Source organism: Ambystoma mexicanum, chromosome 7p (genome assembly GCF_040938575.1).
Source record: "Ambystoma mexicanum isolate Mex_15411 chromosome 7p, UKY_AmexF1_1, whole genome shotgun sequence".
Classification (NCBI taxonomy): domain Eukaryota; kingdom Metazoa; phylum Chordata; class Amphibia; order Caudata; family Ambystomatidae; genus Ambystoma; species Ambystoma mexicanum.
In genome coordinates, this window is record NC_090939.1 from 242,303,944 (window position 1) to 242,321,059 (window position 17,116).

A 17,116-nucleotide genomic window follows, 5' to 3' on the forward strand; every position below is an offset into this window, starting at 1 on the left:
GGAACGGCATTTTGTTCTCCCATCCTAGTTGTGTTGCTCTGCCTTTTGAGGGCTACTACAACCTGGATGATTACTGAGGGTGGAGTAGGGGCAGTGATGGCCTACTGGAATGCAACTTGAAGGCTTACATCTCCTTCCCCTGGAGCTAATAACACTGACTATTCTTATATTCACATGTTGTATGCCCATTATGCTCAAAGGGCTGCTGTTCTGCTTTACCGGTCAGCTGTAGTACACAATAACCGCCTGTCAGTGGTGCTAATGTCTCTCTAATAACGTAGAGGCCATGTGTGCCTTCCTGTAGTGACGCCAATAACTGATTACTTGCTATTTTTGTGGCTGGGTATGCAGTGTGGTGACCTGTCCAGCGGGGGTCTAGTAGGAGGGCATGGCGAGCAACTCGTCGAGATCTGGCCCTGAAACACATCCTACACCCCAATTTGGAGAGCAGCAAAAGAATATCTAAATGCAAATCGTCTGGAGATTGACAAATCTGACATAAAAAATGGGCTTTGTAATGGTTCTCACCAAAACACAGGCATGAGTACACAGCGCCTGCAGAGGAAGCATTTAGGACACGGGTTGAAAACCTCCTCACGTGCCATTGTTTTGGTGTGCGCTGTGTTTGTGATTGCCCTCCTTTTCGCAATTTCATAACATGGAGAGGGGAGAAGACGGCACTTCTGCCGAGGAGCAGCAACAGCTGGAAAACGGGGCCTTATGCGAAACCTCCTTGGAGTCTGGCAACCCCTGGAACTTCATCCAGAGCGACATGGAGGGGGTGGACCTGCACGCCTTGCCCAGCGCCATCATCGCCTGCAACCTGAGCGGGAGGTTCTTCCTGGACAGCCTGTGCAGGGTGAGCGCAGCAGGGCTTCCCTGTGCTTTTTTCCAGACTGGTGGGGAGGGGTGCGGGGGAATGTTGTGGGTGGATAAATGCACTGCGGTAACTGTGCTCCCCGCGTTACCTTCATACCTCGCCTTTTAATGCACAGTAATGCGCCACGTTCCAAAATGTCACCGGCCCTGTTTTTCTAAAGCGTCGTTTTGCCTCCTAAGGACACTCCCATTCTATTTCCCCTTTGATGCTATCTAGAGTGCTCCCTCTTTACACCATGTATTACAAATCAACCCAAAGAAATGTAAAAGGTGGCGATTATTTTGATTTATAAAAATCCTGTCACCAATATTTAAGTCATTTTTCATGCGGCATTTTTGGTGATTGTGAGGATTTTGCCCATCAGTTAAATCCATTCCAACCCCCTTCCCCATACGGGCACCCTACTTGCCACAAATCAATTGGAAATCGCGGTTGATCCATAAGCTGTAACTGTGTCCAGTGGAAATCATTTACAAAAGGTTGAATGGAATTTCAAGGGGCGTGCCGTGCCGTGCACACGGCTGTATATTTAGCTGCGCCGTTTAGATGTTCTTCTTCTTTGCCTTATGGCTGCGTACACTTTGTTTTTGTGTGTGTAATGAGATATGTTTAAGAGCTTTCTACAGTGTTACGCCTTTGGAAGCATTGTACAGTTTTCTGTTTCTGCGTTTAGCCCATGCTGTGTACTGATGTAGAATTTGGGAGCTCTCCGCGGTGTTTTGATGCCCAGTTGTCTTAAGGAACCGTACTGGTGATACTCTACATGGTTACTGTGTTTCTTGAGGGAGTGCCCAACGCGCATGTGCAGTACGAGGGCTGTAAATCAAGCCTGGGTTTTCTTATGTACATCTCCTATTGGTTGACAACGTGTTGTGAGGGCTGTGTCGAAACAAAAAGGAGAAAAAAAGAGGATGTTTCAGAGGTGGAATGTTTCATAGAGTTTTATGCGGGTTTCTTGCGAGAAAACTGAAAAAAATCGACGATTATTATAGCCAACACCATTTATAGTTGTGTATGAGTTTGCTATCTTAAAATGTACATATTTTTGCGCGTTTTCTAGATCTAAAATTAAAACTGACAGTGTTTAATTATATTTTTTAAAAAAACAAAAAGGCTATGAAAATCGTGCTGACCTACTCATGTATGTTTCCCTTTCAATATGGCTGCTCTGTTTGCTGTAACGGGAAAAGGGAGGCGGAACATGAGAGTAGCGTATCGGTTTCCATTGGAGCGCGACCATAGACGCATTTGACGTGACACTACCCGTTTACTAAATCGTGGTGCTTTTGCAATGTAATCCTCAACCTCATTGACGCATTTAGGAGAGGGAGGGAGATTTTCGAAAACAATAAGACGCCTAACAAGCTTCTTACCCGGTTCATGATTTTTTTAAGGAGGTCATTGTTTTGTAAATCGAGTTCTACTGTAGTGGAAAGTTGCAAGAATTTCAGTTTAACAGTTTATGACATTTCTGTATGTAATGTCCTCGCTGCTAACCTGGAATGCACAGGCTACGGTGGGAGAGGGCGGTTTTACGGCATAATAGGAGGGGTAGAAGGAGCACAATACAAAGGGCATACAACATCTCTAAAATAGTACGTTTAAAGAGTTGATTCGAAGCATGCAACCATCTCATAAATCGATAAGACATATATATATATATATATATCTCTCCAGAGTACCTTGCTGGACAAAATTAATGATTGTGTCACGAAAAAGGGAGCACTGAGTTTATCCATCGAATTGCTTTGTGGTTAGGGATATTTTAGGAGGGATAACATAAACAAAATGCAACCATTTTTTACGGAAACATAGGGGGTCCCACCTTAATTGGGAGGGTTAGCCTGTATGTAGTGTTAGATACCATTGGATCGTGTGGTGCAGCAATCTCTCAGAAAATACGTTTCAGGATTATAGATACTTTGCAACCAAAGTCAGCAAGAGACCCTCTGGGGTTGAACCTGCAGCTCCAATCCACTAATTCAAGCCTAGAAACTAGCTACTATGGAACAGCTGGGAAGTTATGTTAATCAATTTGCAAAATAAGGATTTTGTCTAATTACTCTGCATGTGAAAACCTACCACTACCAGCATGCGACGTTAGGTGGGCCAAAACATGTAATCTGGAGCAGTACTGTTAAGACTGAAAGAAACCTGCAGAAAGAAAATGCATGATATGATCACTTGCTTGTAGTCAATAGCCATAACCAATAACTCACTTTCTGCATTCTTTAGCCATGACACGTTTATCAAACTTTAATATGCCTAAATGCAAAGTGCCAGAACAACTAACAACTGCGAGTTTCATTTCCACAATTTCAGGGAGGCTTTTTTTGTGATATTTGAATCGATCAACATCTGAACCAGTTTCAGCACCGAGTGTTCCAATGTGAGAACGTTGAGCCTATTGCATGGCATTTGATTGCTAGGCCTGAGAAACCTGTTCAGTATTTTTTTTCTTTGCAGTCTTAGTTTCTATTTTTGCTTTCGTGATCGGATTGTTTACATCAGAGTACTTTTGTTAACTTTGCAAACAACTGAACTTTAATTTATTAACTCACCCTCATTTGTGTGATTTCACCAACTTGGACAAAGTTCACCCTGCGCAAGCTCAATGCTTTTTATAGACTTCAATTGCATCACCCTCTTGGCAAACCTTTAATTTCCCTACAGAAAAGCTTACTCCATTGACTTCAGTAGGCTCACCTGCCAAAACATTTCGATTCTATGTCAAGACTCGGAGGCTCCGATTATGCTCAATTCTTCTCTTTACTTCTTGAGCAGCAATAACCAATAAACATTATGAAAACAACAAACTAGCGCAAGCTTCACTCAAAAAGATTTTTGGAAGGAAGTTTTTTGACAAGGCTGACACAGCAAAGGGCCGCTCGGCCAGCCACTATCAGTACCACAGGTCCTACAGTGACAGACATCACTGCAGGGAACAGGAGGACCGAAGGGCAAACCCTTTCTTCCCTTCCAGAGGAAGAGGTTGGAGACGCAGCGGCAGACCGCAGCATCAAAATGCCACAGATGAGAGGAAAAAGCAGGCTAGCGAAAGAGTTAGCAGGCATACCTCCAGTAGGAGGGAGAGTGAGACTGCATACGCAAAGTTGGATAGAAATATCCTCGGATGCTTAGGTACATTAGACGGTTCAGGGTTTTCGGTTAGAATTCTGGCAAGAACCAATACAAGAAGTCAGACCCAAACAGATAAGGTTCAGCAGGGAAGACGAAGCACTACTAGACAGAGAAGAGCTGCTGAAAATAAAAAAGGCAATCAGCCCATCCAGAGAAGGACAGAAAGGTTTTATAAGCAACCTGTTTTTAGTGAAAGGCAAACACAAAGTCAGACCAGTGATAAACCTCAGGGAACTGAATTCATATCTCATATACAGACACTTTGAAATGGAAGTAATTCACCTACTGAGACCCTACAGAGAAGGGATTGGTTAGCGAGGATAGATCTCAAGGATGCCTACCTGACAATACCGATCCATCAGAGTCAGAGGAGACTACTACAGTTCCTCTTGAAATGTGAGAAATCGGAATTCACAAGCTTGCCGTTAGGACTGAAGCTTTCTGAAACCAGTGGTAGGATACCTCAGAGAATAGGGAATCAGATTGATTATATACCTGGACGATATATGCATAATGTGCCAGGACAGGGAGAGACTGGTAGAACAGATCCAGAGAACAATGATTAATTGCAGCTGTTAGGTTTCCTAATAAACTGGGAGAAGTCAGAACTAGTTCCAGCCCAGTCGATGGAATTTTTGGGGTTCATCCTAGAGACTGTACATGGCACCCTCCGATTACCTTTGGGGAAGGTGAACATCATCAAGAAAGAAATAAAGAACTTGATGACAAGGGAGGTGATTTCTCTGAGCGAGATAGCCAGGCTGGTAGGCTGACTGCCATCCTCGATACAGGCAATTTTTCCAGGACCACTGCATTACAGAGCGTTGCAGAGGCGAAAAATAGAACATTTCAGGAAAGGTTTATCTTACAAACAGAAAGTACCCATTTCTCAAGAAGCGAATGGCAGGGCGATATTTGGATCCTCCCCGGACCTGGTAATAGAATCAGATGCCAGCCACTGGGGTTGGGGGGCCAGGTGCGGCGAACAGTTGACCAGTCGACCAGGGGAGATGGTTGAGTGAGGAATTGGGCCACCATATCCACTGTCTTGGACTGTTAGCAGGATCATTTGCAGTCCATTGCTAGACTCAGGAAGGAGCAAGATGTGCCATCCTGCTCAAGATGGACAATGTCTCAGCAGTCAGGTACATAAACTGACTGGGAGGGACTAGATCCAAAATGCTGGCAGAGATAGCCATGGAATTCTGGCACCTATTTCTCCAGAGAGGAGTCAGCGTGACGGCAGAGCACCTGCCAGGGGAACAGAACCAGAACAGAATGCGAGACACCTGAGGAACTCCAGTGATTGGCAACTGGAGGATCAGCATTCCAGGAGATCATGCATCGGAGAGGTCCGTGTCAGACAGATCTGTTCGCTTCGAGGTTGAACAGGAAGAGCTCCAGATTTTTCAGCTGGAGACCAGACCCAGAAGCAGAGGCAACAGATGCATTTCTCCAGGTTTGGGGACCAGCGAAGGAATACGCTTTCCTTCCATTCGCCATGATAGCACGAACTGTGGCGCAAATCGGGAAGCAACAGTGATCTTAGTGACACCCGATTGGAGGGGTCAAGCATGGTTCCCAGAACTACTGGAGATGACTTATGACTATCCAATGCTATTGCCACACAGACAAGACATAGTCCTGGGACCAGTTGGAGAACTTCATCCGCTGGTGCAAACAGAGAACATGAGCCTGATAGCATGGGCGATTTCAGGAGATCGTGGGCCAAGCCGTGCCTTTCGGGAACAGCTCAAGAGTTAATCAAAGAATCATGGGCCGTGGGGACCGGGAAGGCTTATAGAGTGGCATGGCGAAAATGGAGTAATTGGTGCATGGAGAGGGAGGTTAATCCCGTATGAACAGATGTAATTCTCGTGGTCAGGCCAGGCAGCAGAAGCTAAGGCATATATAACAATTAACACGTACAGATCAGCGATATTGGCAGGGCACAAATACATCGAAGGAAAACCAGTGGGCGAACATCCATTAATTTGTAGATCACTGAAGGGAGTCAGGTGCATGAGACCACCGACAACTAGATAGTCACGCCTCTGGGACGTGAGTGTGGTGTTGAGGATGTTTGAGTCCTGGCCGGATAACGAGAATCTGGCCGGATAACGAGAATCTATCTAGGAAAGCTCTTTGGGCGAAACTAACTACATTGTTATGCTTAATTTCTTGTAAGAGAGTGTCAGAGGTCAAGGCATTAGAGACAGACAGAAAATCTTTTTCTCCTACAGGTTTTATATTTTACATTGAAAAAAGGACGAAGACAGGGATTAAAACTGTAGAGTAAATGGCTGTACCTGAAAGGCCCAGGTTATGCCCAGTTAGGTGTCTGAAAGCTTAGGAGACTGTGGCAGATCGGGTGAGACCCACAGGCGAACATCATCTGTTGATAGCGGTTGAGAAAGCTCTTTAAAGCAGTAGCGACAGCCACATTATCTAGATGGGTGAGATGGTGTATGGCAGAAGCAGGCCTTGACGTAGGTCAGTTTGGAGCACATTCAACTAGAGGTGCTATGGCGTCTTCAGCTTTTATGCCAGGGAGTCTCCTTGAGGATATCTTGTAGGCTGCAGACTGGTCAAACGAAACAACGTTTAAGAATTTCTATTTTAGACCAATAGACCAGATGGCATCGGTGGTAAGTAAGCTTTAAACGAGCATAATCAAAGATTATTCCACCCATTCAATCGCTGTAATGTATGAATGATAACAGGACGTATATCAAAAGATCGTTGTAATTTTGGAAATATTATGTGTTGTTAACATTATGCGATTGCCCTTGCGTTCAGGAAGAGATGTTTCATTGAGTTTTTATATTTTGACAGGGACAGAGATTAAGACACCGGCATCGTGAGAAATGTTCAGGTTAAGAAATAGAAGTCATCTATCAGTTGGGGTGCAGGTTATTCAGAGATCAATCAGCGGCAGAAAGAGGAAGGAGCACGGAAATTATCAGTGTTTATGCGGAGAGATTTGATGTGATTGGACTGGAAAAGACCCATGTTAAAGCAGACCTATGAAAACAAACTACAAGTTCACTTCGGTTTTTGGGAATTGTAGTTAATTTGTTAGTTTGTTGTTTTCATAATGTTTATTGGTTATTGCTGCTCGAGAAGAATTTAGCATAATCTTTTGCCTCAGAGTCTTTAATAGAATCATGACTCTCTGTAACGAATGTGTTGAAAATCTTTACTTCATTTTCCTTGGACACTCAACGGGTTCAATGGCATGAAATCCTCAGTGCTTAAAAGGCACATTTCAAAACTCCCAAAATGGGCTAGTATTGACATCCTACATGGGACTTTATTATGGTGGTAAGTAAGAACATAGTTTTTTAAATATTTGTTTTTAAAATATGTAATTACTAGTTGTGATCACAAGGGGATATATACTGCACGAGGTCCATAGAAATGACTGCAAAGGCTAAATATGGGTTATTTACATTTTCCAGTATTTTCTATATACACATGCAGTAAATATCCCAGGTGATGCTAAACCATAATTAGATGTTATTTTAAAACCAACTGGTATTTAAAATAGCACACGTTTTACTGCTGCCAACACACCCAAAATAAGGCCTTTAGTCCGCCCCATGTTCTCTGCTGAAAGCTGCAGTGATAAGTTGAAGTGAGTAAAAATAGTGAGAAGTGTGAACAAAGACAAATTCGAATTTGCTTTCTAAAGCTGGTAAACATTGGCAAAAAAGGGGGGAATGTGAGATAAGTTGCGTGAAGACTAGTTGCCTTTTGTATTCTAGGAGATTAAAACCAAACATACTTTGCTTTTTTTCCAATACCAGAAAATGGCAAGACAGGAATTGCTGATGCAGAAAACATTGCAGACAAGAATGTCAGATCGTGTGAACCTCACAAGTACATAGTTTCAACAGGCTTTTATAGCTGGAGCTCCATCAACAAATTCATCAAGACCGAGTCTTCCTTCGCCTCGCTAACTTGTAAACCTGCCAGTTACCTTCTGTAGCCCCTGCATGTCTTTTCAGGTGTATTCGAAATAGTCTTTAGCGCCACGTGTATCTCTATTGTACCCTATTGTGTCTTGCTGCATAAATAAGTTTGCTGCATATAAAACCTGGTACATACATATAAACGCACACCATTGATGCTTTTCAACAATGACGCAGGCAGAAGTATACCTATCTCCAGGAACTGTCCCTCCAGTAGTAGTTATTACTCCAGGGTAATATTCCCCCACCGCAATAATTATCCCCAGCTGCAATTATTCCTTAATGGAATTGTCCCAGCCGGAATTTTCCCTAACAGGTATTACCAAACTACCAATACAGCATGTTTAATTAAGAATTTAACCTGTCAACATGGGCAAGCAGAAATATACTTTATCTGGATTTTAAAAAGGGCCTGCGTCTCCAATGCCAATGCAGGGAGGCCTTATTTTAGAAACGATTACGTGAAATGTCAGGGAAAGGAAAAATATATTGGAAAATATTAGGCTGAGTAGGTTATTCGAAAAGAAACCCTTCTGCACCAAGATTAAGTTTGGGCAACAAAATAAGTAGATAGTTAGGGGAGGGTAAATGTCTGACATTTCTAGGCAACAATAATCAATGATCCTGAAGTTCGAATTTGGCTACGCAAGTTATTCTGATTGCCTTGTATCCCTCTTTGCGAGCCACTACATAGGAAAATGAGACTCTAGTGATTATTTCTGAAATAAAGCATCCCATGATCTGCCCCATCTTTAAATGCTGCATTATTTCTGGCTAGACCAGTCCAACCTCACTTGGTGCTCTTTGGTGGCACAAGCATTTGGTTGGATCCAAAAAGTTGGCAGGTCTTCACGCCCCCTAATTGCATGCATGAGGTGGGCAGGGAAATGGAAGGTATATTTATCTCTTTGCCAGTCTTGAAAGCATCCATCAGGCCATTCACCTCAACAAAGGGTTGCACAAGCAATGCCCAGTGTACATTCCCTTGGAGGTCGTGTAGGTGATGGATGCAGTGATCCAGAGGATCCCATGGGCGCATCCGCAAGCCGGATGGCAGAGCTAAGGCATCAGGTATGTGGGAAATGGCATTCGCTTCCTACCTGTTGGGAGTTGGAATGGATTTCGGGGCTGGCAGTTAGGGGTGAAAAATTGAAAGACTGCTCAGTTTCTGAAAGCAGTTGAGACTCTGGTCAACCCATCACTCTAGGCCCTCCAGCTGATGTTGTTCGTATAAAGTAGGTTCTGCTCTTTAATGCCCAAATACGACCTGAGCAGGCGGGGCATTCCATCCTCTTGGTGGTGATAGCATGCTGATGGCCTCACCTGAAGGTCTTGCACTGAAGCACCTTTCTCCAAAGGATCAAGCACAATGACCCCCCGCCCCCCTCTGGAAAAATCTGTCTCCTTGATGATGGCTGGAGAGCTCAGGAAGTAGCAAGGCGCTTCTACGGGGGTATTGCAGGCTCATACTCCCTTGGTGGCCCTTGCAAAGTTAGTCCTTGGTCACCCATTAACTCCGCCCTGAAATTAATCATGAAGGTGATCCTACAAGTGTCCACAGCATTCCTGCCGCTCCAATCGCCTCACTGCCCTCATGTTAATCCCAGCCTGGAGGAAGTAAACCAGAGGAGAATCGTATTTGAACATAGCTTCAACTTTGTAGGAGCTAATCTCCTTTATAATACTAAATGTTCCATGGCAATGGGTATACTCAACGTATTATGAAATGTGTAATAGTTGCAGCAACAAATGGCTCTGAGTAACGTAACTACAAAGAACTGATGCCATGACAATGAGACCTCTCTGGAGTCATAAATAGCCCATCTCCGAGCCTCAAAGGCCCAACAACATAGGAGTGCTACCAGGCCAGGAAAGAGACTATTTAATATTTTGTTAAATAAGAAAAAAATGCATCTTTAAATGTTCCATATGGGATAACATTTTTATGAATATCTTTAGATAGAAATGTTGTAGAAACCAACTTTCACATTTTTTTCTACAAAAAATTATTTTACATTCAGCCAATAGTTTTCAATTGCATTATGTAAATTAGATGATTGTTGTTTTTTGAGCCGAAACATTGCACGTCTGTGATTCCAATATCTTAGTGTTCTTGCCGGATAGGCCTTTATTCTGATTTGGGATTAGGATTGTTGAATGAGAATATAAAAGAATGACAATCAATAATCTGTCACACACACATCATATGTTGTGCTGAGTTGAACATTGCATTACTTGATTCGCCTGAGTGATAGCAATCTGACAAACTAATCAGTAACTTGATCACATGTGTGGCACATACTGTTTTAGAAAATCACAATTGTTTAATGTAGATATCTCCAAGATGACATCACTTCAAATGGAAGGGAAACTGGGTTTGGAAGTTACTCCCATTGGACTGCCCTCTTCATGTACTTCATTAATATGCTCAGTGACTAGGAAGGGGATTGTTTAGGGTAATATCACTTTTGATACACTGACCAATCAACATTGAGAAATGATACCCACCTCTAAAGGTAGTGATTTCTAATCTATGAAAGTCCAAAACCAAATATTGAAAGGGACTCTCACTGGCTGGGAAGGACTGATTGACAGACTGGAAGAAGGAGATAGAAAGAAGATTCAATAACAAGGGCGAGAATAATAGAAGAGCCTGTCTTCCCTGGGACCGATTTCTTTTTATTACTAGCAGACCACTGTAAGAGAGGCTCACATGAAATTTAACCCCAGACCTTCCCCAGTGGAAAAAGAAAATCCAATGCAGAATCAGAGAAACCAGGCGGCGGAGGGGAGCAAACCGATCCTGCTGACTGATGCCCACCTGTTGAAGGGGAAAATTGAACCAGTCCTTGAGAGAGTACCCACCTGTGTGCGAGACGGCCAAAAGAAAATCCAATGTTAGTATAATACCCAGGAGAAAACGAATTCTGAGGGGAGGTATCTCCAACAGGGAATAGATTAAATCCAAGACCCTCTTATTTGTGAAAGTACTTAAGGTGGCAGGGAGGTTTAGGGAGGGGTGTATCAATTGTACATCCTGGGGAAATAAATATTTAAGAAGTGTAAATGCTTCTGAAAACATTACATTTCATAAAATAGATCCAAATGGTGTGTATATTGGGAGATCCCTGACTCACATGCTCGAACAATAATGCAATTCAAATCATTCCCTGGTTACATCACAGAGCAGGGTCTTGTTACTAGCTCTGGACCATTCAAGGAAATAGGGAAGCAGGGAAACTCATGACAACGTTTCTTCAATTCTGTGCTTAACTATTGAAGGTACTGAACATTTACTTTGGTGACAAGCTGTGTGTGCCCTATGTGATGTTTTGTTAAATAATTGTAACTTGGTTTATTAAAAAGAAAATGTTGCAGCTGTATGTGCACTGTATGTCTTATATTGCAATCTGTCTGTTCAATTAAGGAACAATGTAGATTTCAATTACACATCATAACAATTATCAGAAGTAAGATGCATCTGACATCAATCGCCACGTGTATCTTGGTTTTATTATGAAAATTAAATATTGCTGTAGTTATTACATTTGATAATGGCACTCGGCTTCCAAGTATTGTAGTCAATATTTAATTTGAATAAATGTGGAAAAATAGCAGTGGCAAATAAACAAAAAATAAATTTTATATATATATATATATACACATACAAAAAACACATGCACCTCTAGGGTTGTAGTTCTTCAAAAAACCTTAGAGGAATACATGTAAAAGAGACCCAAGCACTCAAGACCTTACTACATTTGATTAAAAGTAAGTTTCATTAAAAAATATAAGTGCATCACACAGACAAAAAGGGTGCATAAAGTGCATGTTCACACAGATGACAACCAAGTCAGCAAAAACACTCGCTCATCCGGGTGGAAAATGCCACGCATTACGCTCGTTCTTACAAGCTTCCTCAGGGTGTTTGAATACATTTGTACGGATACCACCATAGAGTTAAAAAGCTGGCTTGAGTGGCATGCTCCTCCCTCTGAAGCCTGTGCAAACTATGATCACATTATCTCTTAGTAATTGACTATTACAAAAAATGAGTGCCGCCATATTAGAGTGGCTACGTCCTAATGGACATAAGGTTAAATAATCAAATTTGCGCCAAATCGTTCACATTGATATTATAAACAGGATAATAGGGGCTGAGCATGCCCGCCCTCCCAGCATGCCATGTAATATTGAAACTCATTTTGGTGTTTGGATGCACTAGTGCGTGATAATATTAATTTTGGCATTTTGCTGATATAAATAGCAGCATTGTGCCAATCGTCCCGAAGGACAATGCTTTAATAAGCCGTGAGACAAACACTGGGGTGAAAAATTCCTTCTTATCTCCGTTCTACAGCATTTGATACAGTGTCCTATTCGGATGCAATTGCGACCATAGCCACTAGATGGCCATTTCATATTGCAAAGACTGTTGTAACATTAACAGTGTATCATCCAGTAATTTGTTCCAAGTGGGCAAAACTACCCAAGACTCAACAAAAGCGAACGCGACAACAATGGAATGACAGTCATAGTCTATCATCTTGAAATAAGAAAACGTTCAGTTTGTACTACATAAAGTGCAAACACATCTTCTCTTTCATTGAACATTAGACTATATAGTCACACATTTTTCTAGTATACACCTCACTTCGTCATGATGCCATCATGTCCATATGTCTCATTTATACATAAAGGATGGCCAATACCTGTACCAGATATGGAATGCATATGTTCTTCTAAAGTGCATGTGCAAATTTGTGCAAACATATTTAGCAGAGTCACTCACCTAGAAGGTAAATAGACAGTAATTAGATATCACGATCCATGCCCCTGAACCCCTCAGGTATAACAGCCCCCTGGCAGCAGTGGGGCTAAAGCCCTTCATACTGGCCCCAAAGGCCTTAAAACTCCATCTGAACATACATGGAGTTAGACCTGGCACCTTTGGCGCCAGGCTCATTATCAGGAATAAAGCAATACCAGTTTTGGACCTTAATCCAACATGGGGGCCTATTACACAGCTCAGTTCTTTAGAACCAAGCCATGCGGTCTTTTGGGTGTGGCTGGGCCTGGAACTACTTGGCCTGGAACTACTTTACCTGGGCTATTTAAACCACACCCAAACAGCAGAGCACGCTTCGCTTTATTCTGCACTCCTGCAGCGTAACGCTCACTGTGTCCAGCTCCTGCTCATCTGCTTCTCCGGCGGCCCACTCCTGAAGCCCTAGACCTGGATTCCATTAATAACCTGGAAGAACAAGAACAGCATTAGCGAGCAACAACACTTACCTGTGAAGTAACCGGTCTTGAATCCATCCTGCGCTTCGCTTACCTCACCCATCTCTGGAGTTCGCCGCAACCTGCAAAGGTAAAGAAACAAGGACAGCATTAATAACAATTTTTACCTGGGCAAGCAGCGAGTCCTGGCAGCACCCTGCGCTTCTCTTACCTCGCCCATCTCTGAGTTTCACCACAACCTGCAAGGCAGAAGGAACAAAGTCAGCATTAACAAAGCACTTACCTGGGCAAGCAGCGCTTCGATCGCTCATCACTCCGGAACATCACCGCAACCTGTACAAAGAAGGGAAGAGAACACAGGTTAGAAATTAACACCAATAAACAGCGCAGTGCTCCACGCATCAATAACTCACTGTGGTCGTCGCCATCGGCGCGGCATCTCAGAGATCACAACAATCCCTCCGAGAACAAAAAGAGACATTGTTAGGGAACAGCGTAGTGGAGCAAGACGCAGAGAAGACAGAGAAAACGGAGGGAAAGAAAAAGACAGAATAAAGACGGAAAAGACGTTATAACTCACCTGGAAGACAGCAAGCAGAGTCGGAGTCACAGGCGGTCTGCACCCGACATAAGGGCACACGGACCAGTGAAGCAACTAGGACCACGGAACGCCCGCACCAACCATGCGCACGTGCACAGAGACGCAGGACGGAGAGTTCAATGGACAAAAACCTAAGGTGAGCACTAACCCCAAGGGAGGGGATTTAGACCAGAGGGAGGTGGGACTCCACCCATCACAGAACCAGTATCTTAACCCTCCATTCTTCTGTTATAGGATGCTACCCAAGGTCTGGCACATAACCAAGCAGAGAGGGGTCCGGGATAGCGCTTAGACCTCCATCCAGTATCGTGTGGTGCCCCCGTGGATACCAGGTGAGCCTAAAAGTAGATATATCTGTTGCAGTGAATGGACCAACCTACTACTTGATATAAAGTGCATAAGTGTATTGAACTTACTCATATTGTAACATTCCATCTAATAACCACATCATTCTATTAAAGTGCAAGTGCAGAATGATGTAAACATTTGGGAGGGCAGATAAATCTTAGGCTCCAGTCCAGATTTTAATGATATTAGGTACATAGTATCACTGTAAAAATACAAACATCTCTGAATCTATATTAAGACCCGGGTCTTAATGTGTCAAATTTACATATCGGAGTAGCTTCTAACTGCCGAAATTTGACTTCTCTGTTTCCCAACCTTTTGTGTTGCGGTATATGAGCTAAACCCAAAAATGACATTTCTTTAATATTTCCTTTGTGTTTATATAGGAAATGAGCCGATAAAGGGTAGGTTAGGTCCCCATTTTCTATGGCTCTATAATGCTGTAATATACACAGTTTAAGTGTCCCTATAGTGGAACCTATATAGTGTAAACAACATGTCCATCTGATTACATAAACTACACATTTAGTAAGACTGATGTTATGTTTATACATCCATTTCAATCCATTAGAGCTCATAAATGGTTCTTTAGAGACAAAATTACACATTTTACAATTGGCACACTTTCTGAAACCAACATGTTGTTTTGTGGTCATGAAGTTATGTGGTATGTCGATATCAGGGACCGCCATGCTAGGTGATAGCATGGTTTTTAAAGTAGGGGCCTTGTAATAGGTAACACTTGGTGTTTTTTCTAGAACTTTATTTAGATCTGGATCTATAAGAAGTACTTTCCAATGTTTATGCATTATTGATTTCTTGGGCTCTATGATTAAAGCCAGTGATAAATCTTATTTTGTCTTCCTTCTTTTTGTCTTTAGGTTTAAATTGATCCAGTCTTGTCAGTTGTTCAGCTTTGCCAAAGCACACCGCCACTGTGCTTTTGGTATAGCCTCTTTTTATGAACCTCTGACTGATATGTCTAGCTTCAGTTTGATAATCGGTATTTTTACTACAGGCCCGTTTGGCTCTTAAAAAGTCTGCATATGGTATGGAGTTCTTTATTGCCATAGGGTAATAGCTCTTTGCATGGAGAGTCGAATTGGAGCTATTCGAATTTCTATATAGACTAGATGTGAGTTGATTGTCTATGACTTGAAGTTTCACATCTAAAAAGACTAGTTCATGTTTGCTGCATGTGGTGGTAAGTTCTAAATTTAGCATGGTGATGTACAGAATGTTGATATATTCATACAACTCTGCTTCTGTACCATCCCAGATTATGAATCGGTCGCCTATAAAACGATCTCACATGACTATCCGTTTACTGAAATGCTCCAATTCCTCTGCCATGCTATTTTGATCTCCCACCACCCCATATAAAGGTTAGTATGGGTTGGTGCAATGCAATAACCCATGGCTGTTCCTTGGGTTGTCTATAAATGTGTTCTTCATAGAGAAAATGATTGTGTTCAAGACAAAACTGTAACATATCCAGGAGCATGCCATTGTGCTGATGATACCCGATAGATCTGCTTTCTAAGAAAAAGCAGTAAGCATTGATTCCATATTGATGTTTGATAGAAGTGTACAGGGAAACCACATCAAGGGAAACAAGATAATATGGAGATTCCCATTTGATGTCATTCAGTTTGATCAGTAAATGTGAAGTGTCCCGTATGCATGAACTGAGGTTTAAGACAAAAGGTTGAAGGAAGTGATCTAAGAATTTAGATGTGTTTTCTAGTAGACTACAGATAGACGAAACAATAGGACGCCCAGGGGGATCTATTAGACTTTTATGAATTTTGGGATTAAAGTAGATAAGGGGTGTGACTGGATGGTTTGTCTTCAAAAATAAATATTCATCCTCATCTATTAAGTCTAAGTCACACCACTTACGAAGCATAGCATAATAGAATACATTTGTGTATTTCAGAACTGATTTGTCTACTGGCTCATAACTGTCTATATTGCTGAGGTGTCCGGCCGCTTCAGTTTTGTATTTTCCACTGTCCAACACTACTATGCTTCCACCATTATCCGATGGACGATTGACTATAGAATTATCATTTTAAAGATTTCCTAATGCCTTGAACTGTAGGAAACTCAAATTCCTTTGTGAGGGATGTATATTAGCAGGTAACATCTTCAAATCTTTTATGACTAAATCTTTGAAACTATCAATAAAACCACAAATAATGTTTAGACAAAAGATGGAATTCGGTTTGAAGTGACTGGGACAGCTCATATCCTTGTAAATGCCATAATGATCTTCTAGCATGATGTTATCCTATTCTATTTCGCCTTCTTGATACTGTTCTGCCATTTGGTCCATATTGGCTAGACATGTCAGACTAGTTAAGTATTTCTCTGTTAAAGGGGACCCTTTCTGATGGTCGAATCTTTATTAACTGTCCCTTCGTTTACCTTAGTGGCGTAGAATTTTGTCAACTTCAATTTTCTTGTGAACTTGAATAAATCCACTCTAGTTGATGTGAAGTCATAGGTGTATGTGGGGCTAAAGGATAAGCCAAATGAGAGTACTGATGTTTCTATTTCAGTCAGTGCTCTCGTGGAGATATTGAAGATTTTTAATTAAAGGTCTTCCTTCCTCTCGGTCTCCCCTTTTGGTTGTTGCCATATTGTGTTGTCATGTTTGATTGATTGCTTGTTTCCGGCATCCCCGCCTCGTTTTGATCTTCCCACCTTTCCTGCTGTTCCTCTTCCTTGTCCGGCAAATTGGCCTTGTCCCTTTCCGTCCATCCTGCTGTCCAGATGAAGCAGCTTGAATTCTTCTAAAAAGTTGAGCTTTTTTGAAGTGGAGATATGTTTCTGATGTCTCAACCTTCTGTTGGTATTACTGGTTGTTGTTGATTGGTCGCTGCTTGTTCCATTCTTATTTTGATGGGAGCATCAAAACTCTTG

At 42.2% G+C, this 17,116-nt stretch overlaps 1 protein-coding gene across 1 annotated transcript in view; it reads left to right on the forward strand.

The window, feature by feature from the left end:
• Window positions 1-329: 329 nt before the first annotated feature.
• The window catches only part of RCAN1 (regulator of calcineurin 1), a 523,976-nt gene continuing 507,189 nt past the window's right edge, over window positions 330-17,116 (forward strand). The window contains exon 1 of the mRNA XM_069636147.1: window positions 330-859. Coding sequence (XP_069492248.1) covers window positions 659-859 — 201 coding nt within the window. The 5' untranslated portion in view covers window positions 330-658. The remainder of the gene's footprint in view (window positions 860-17,116) is intronic.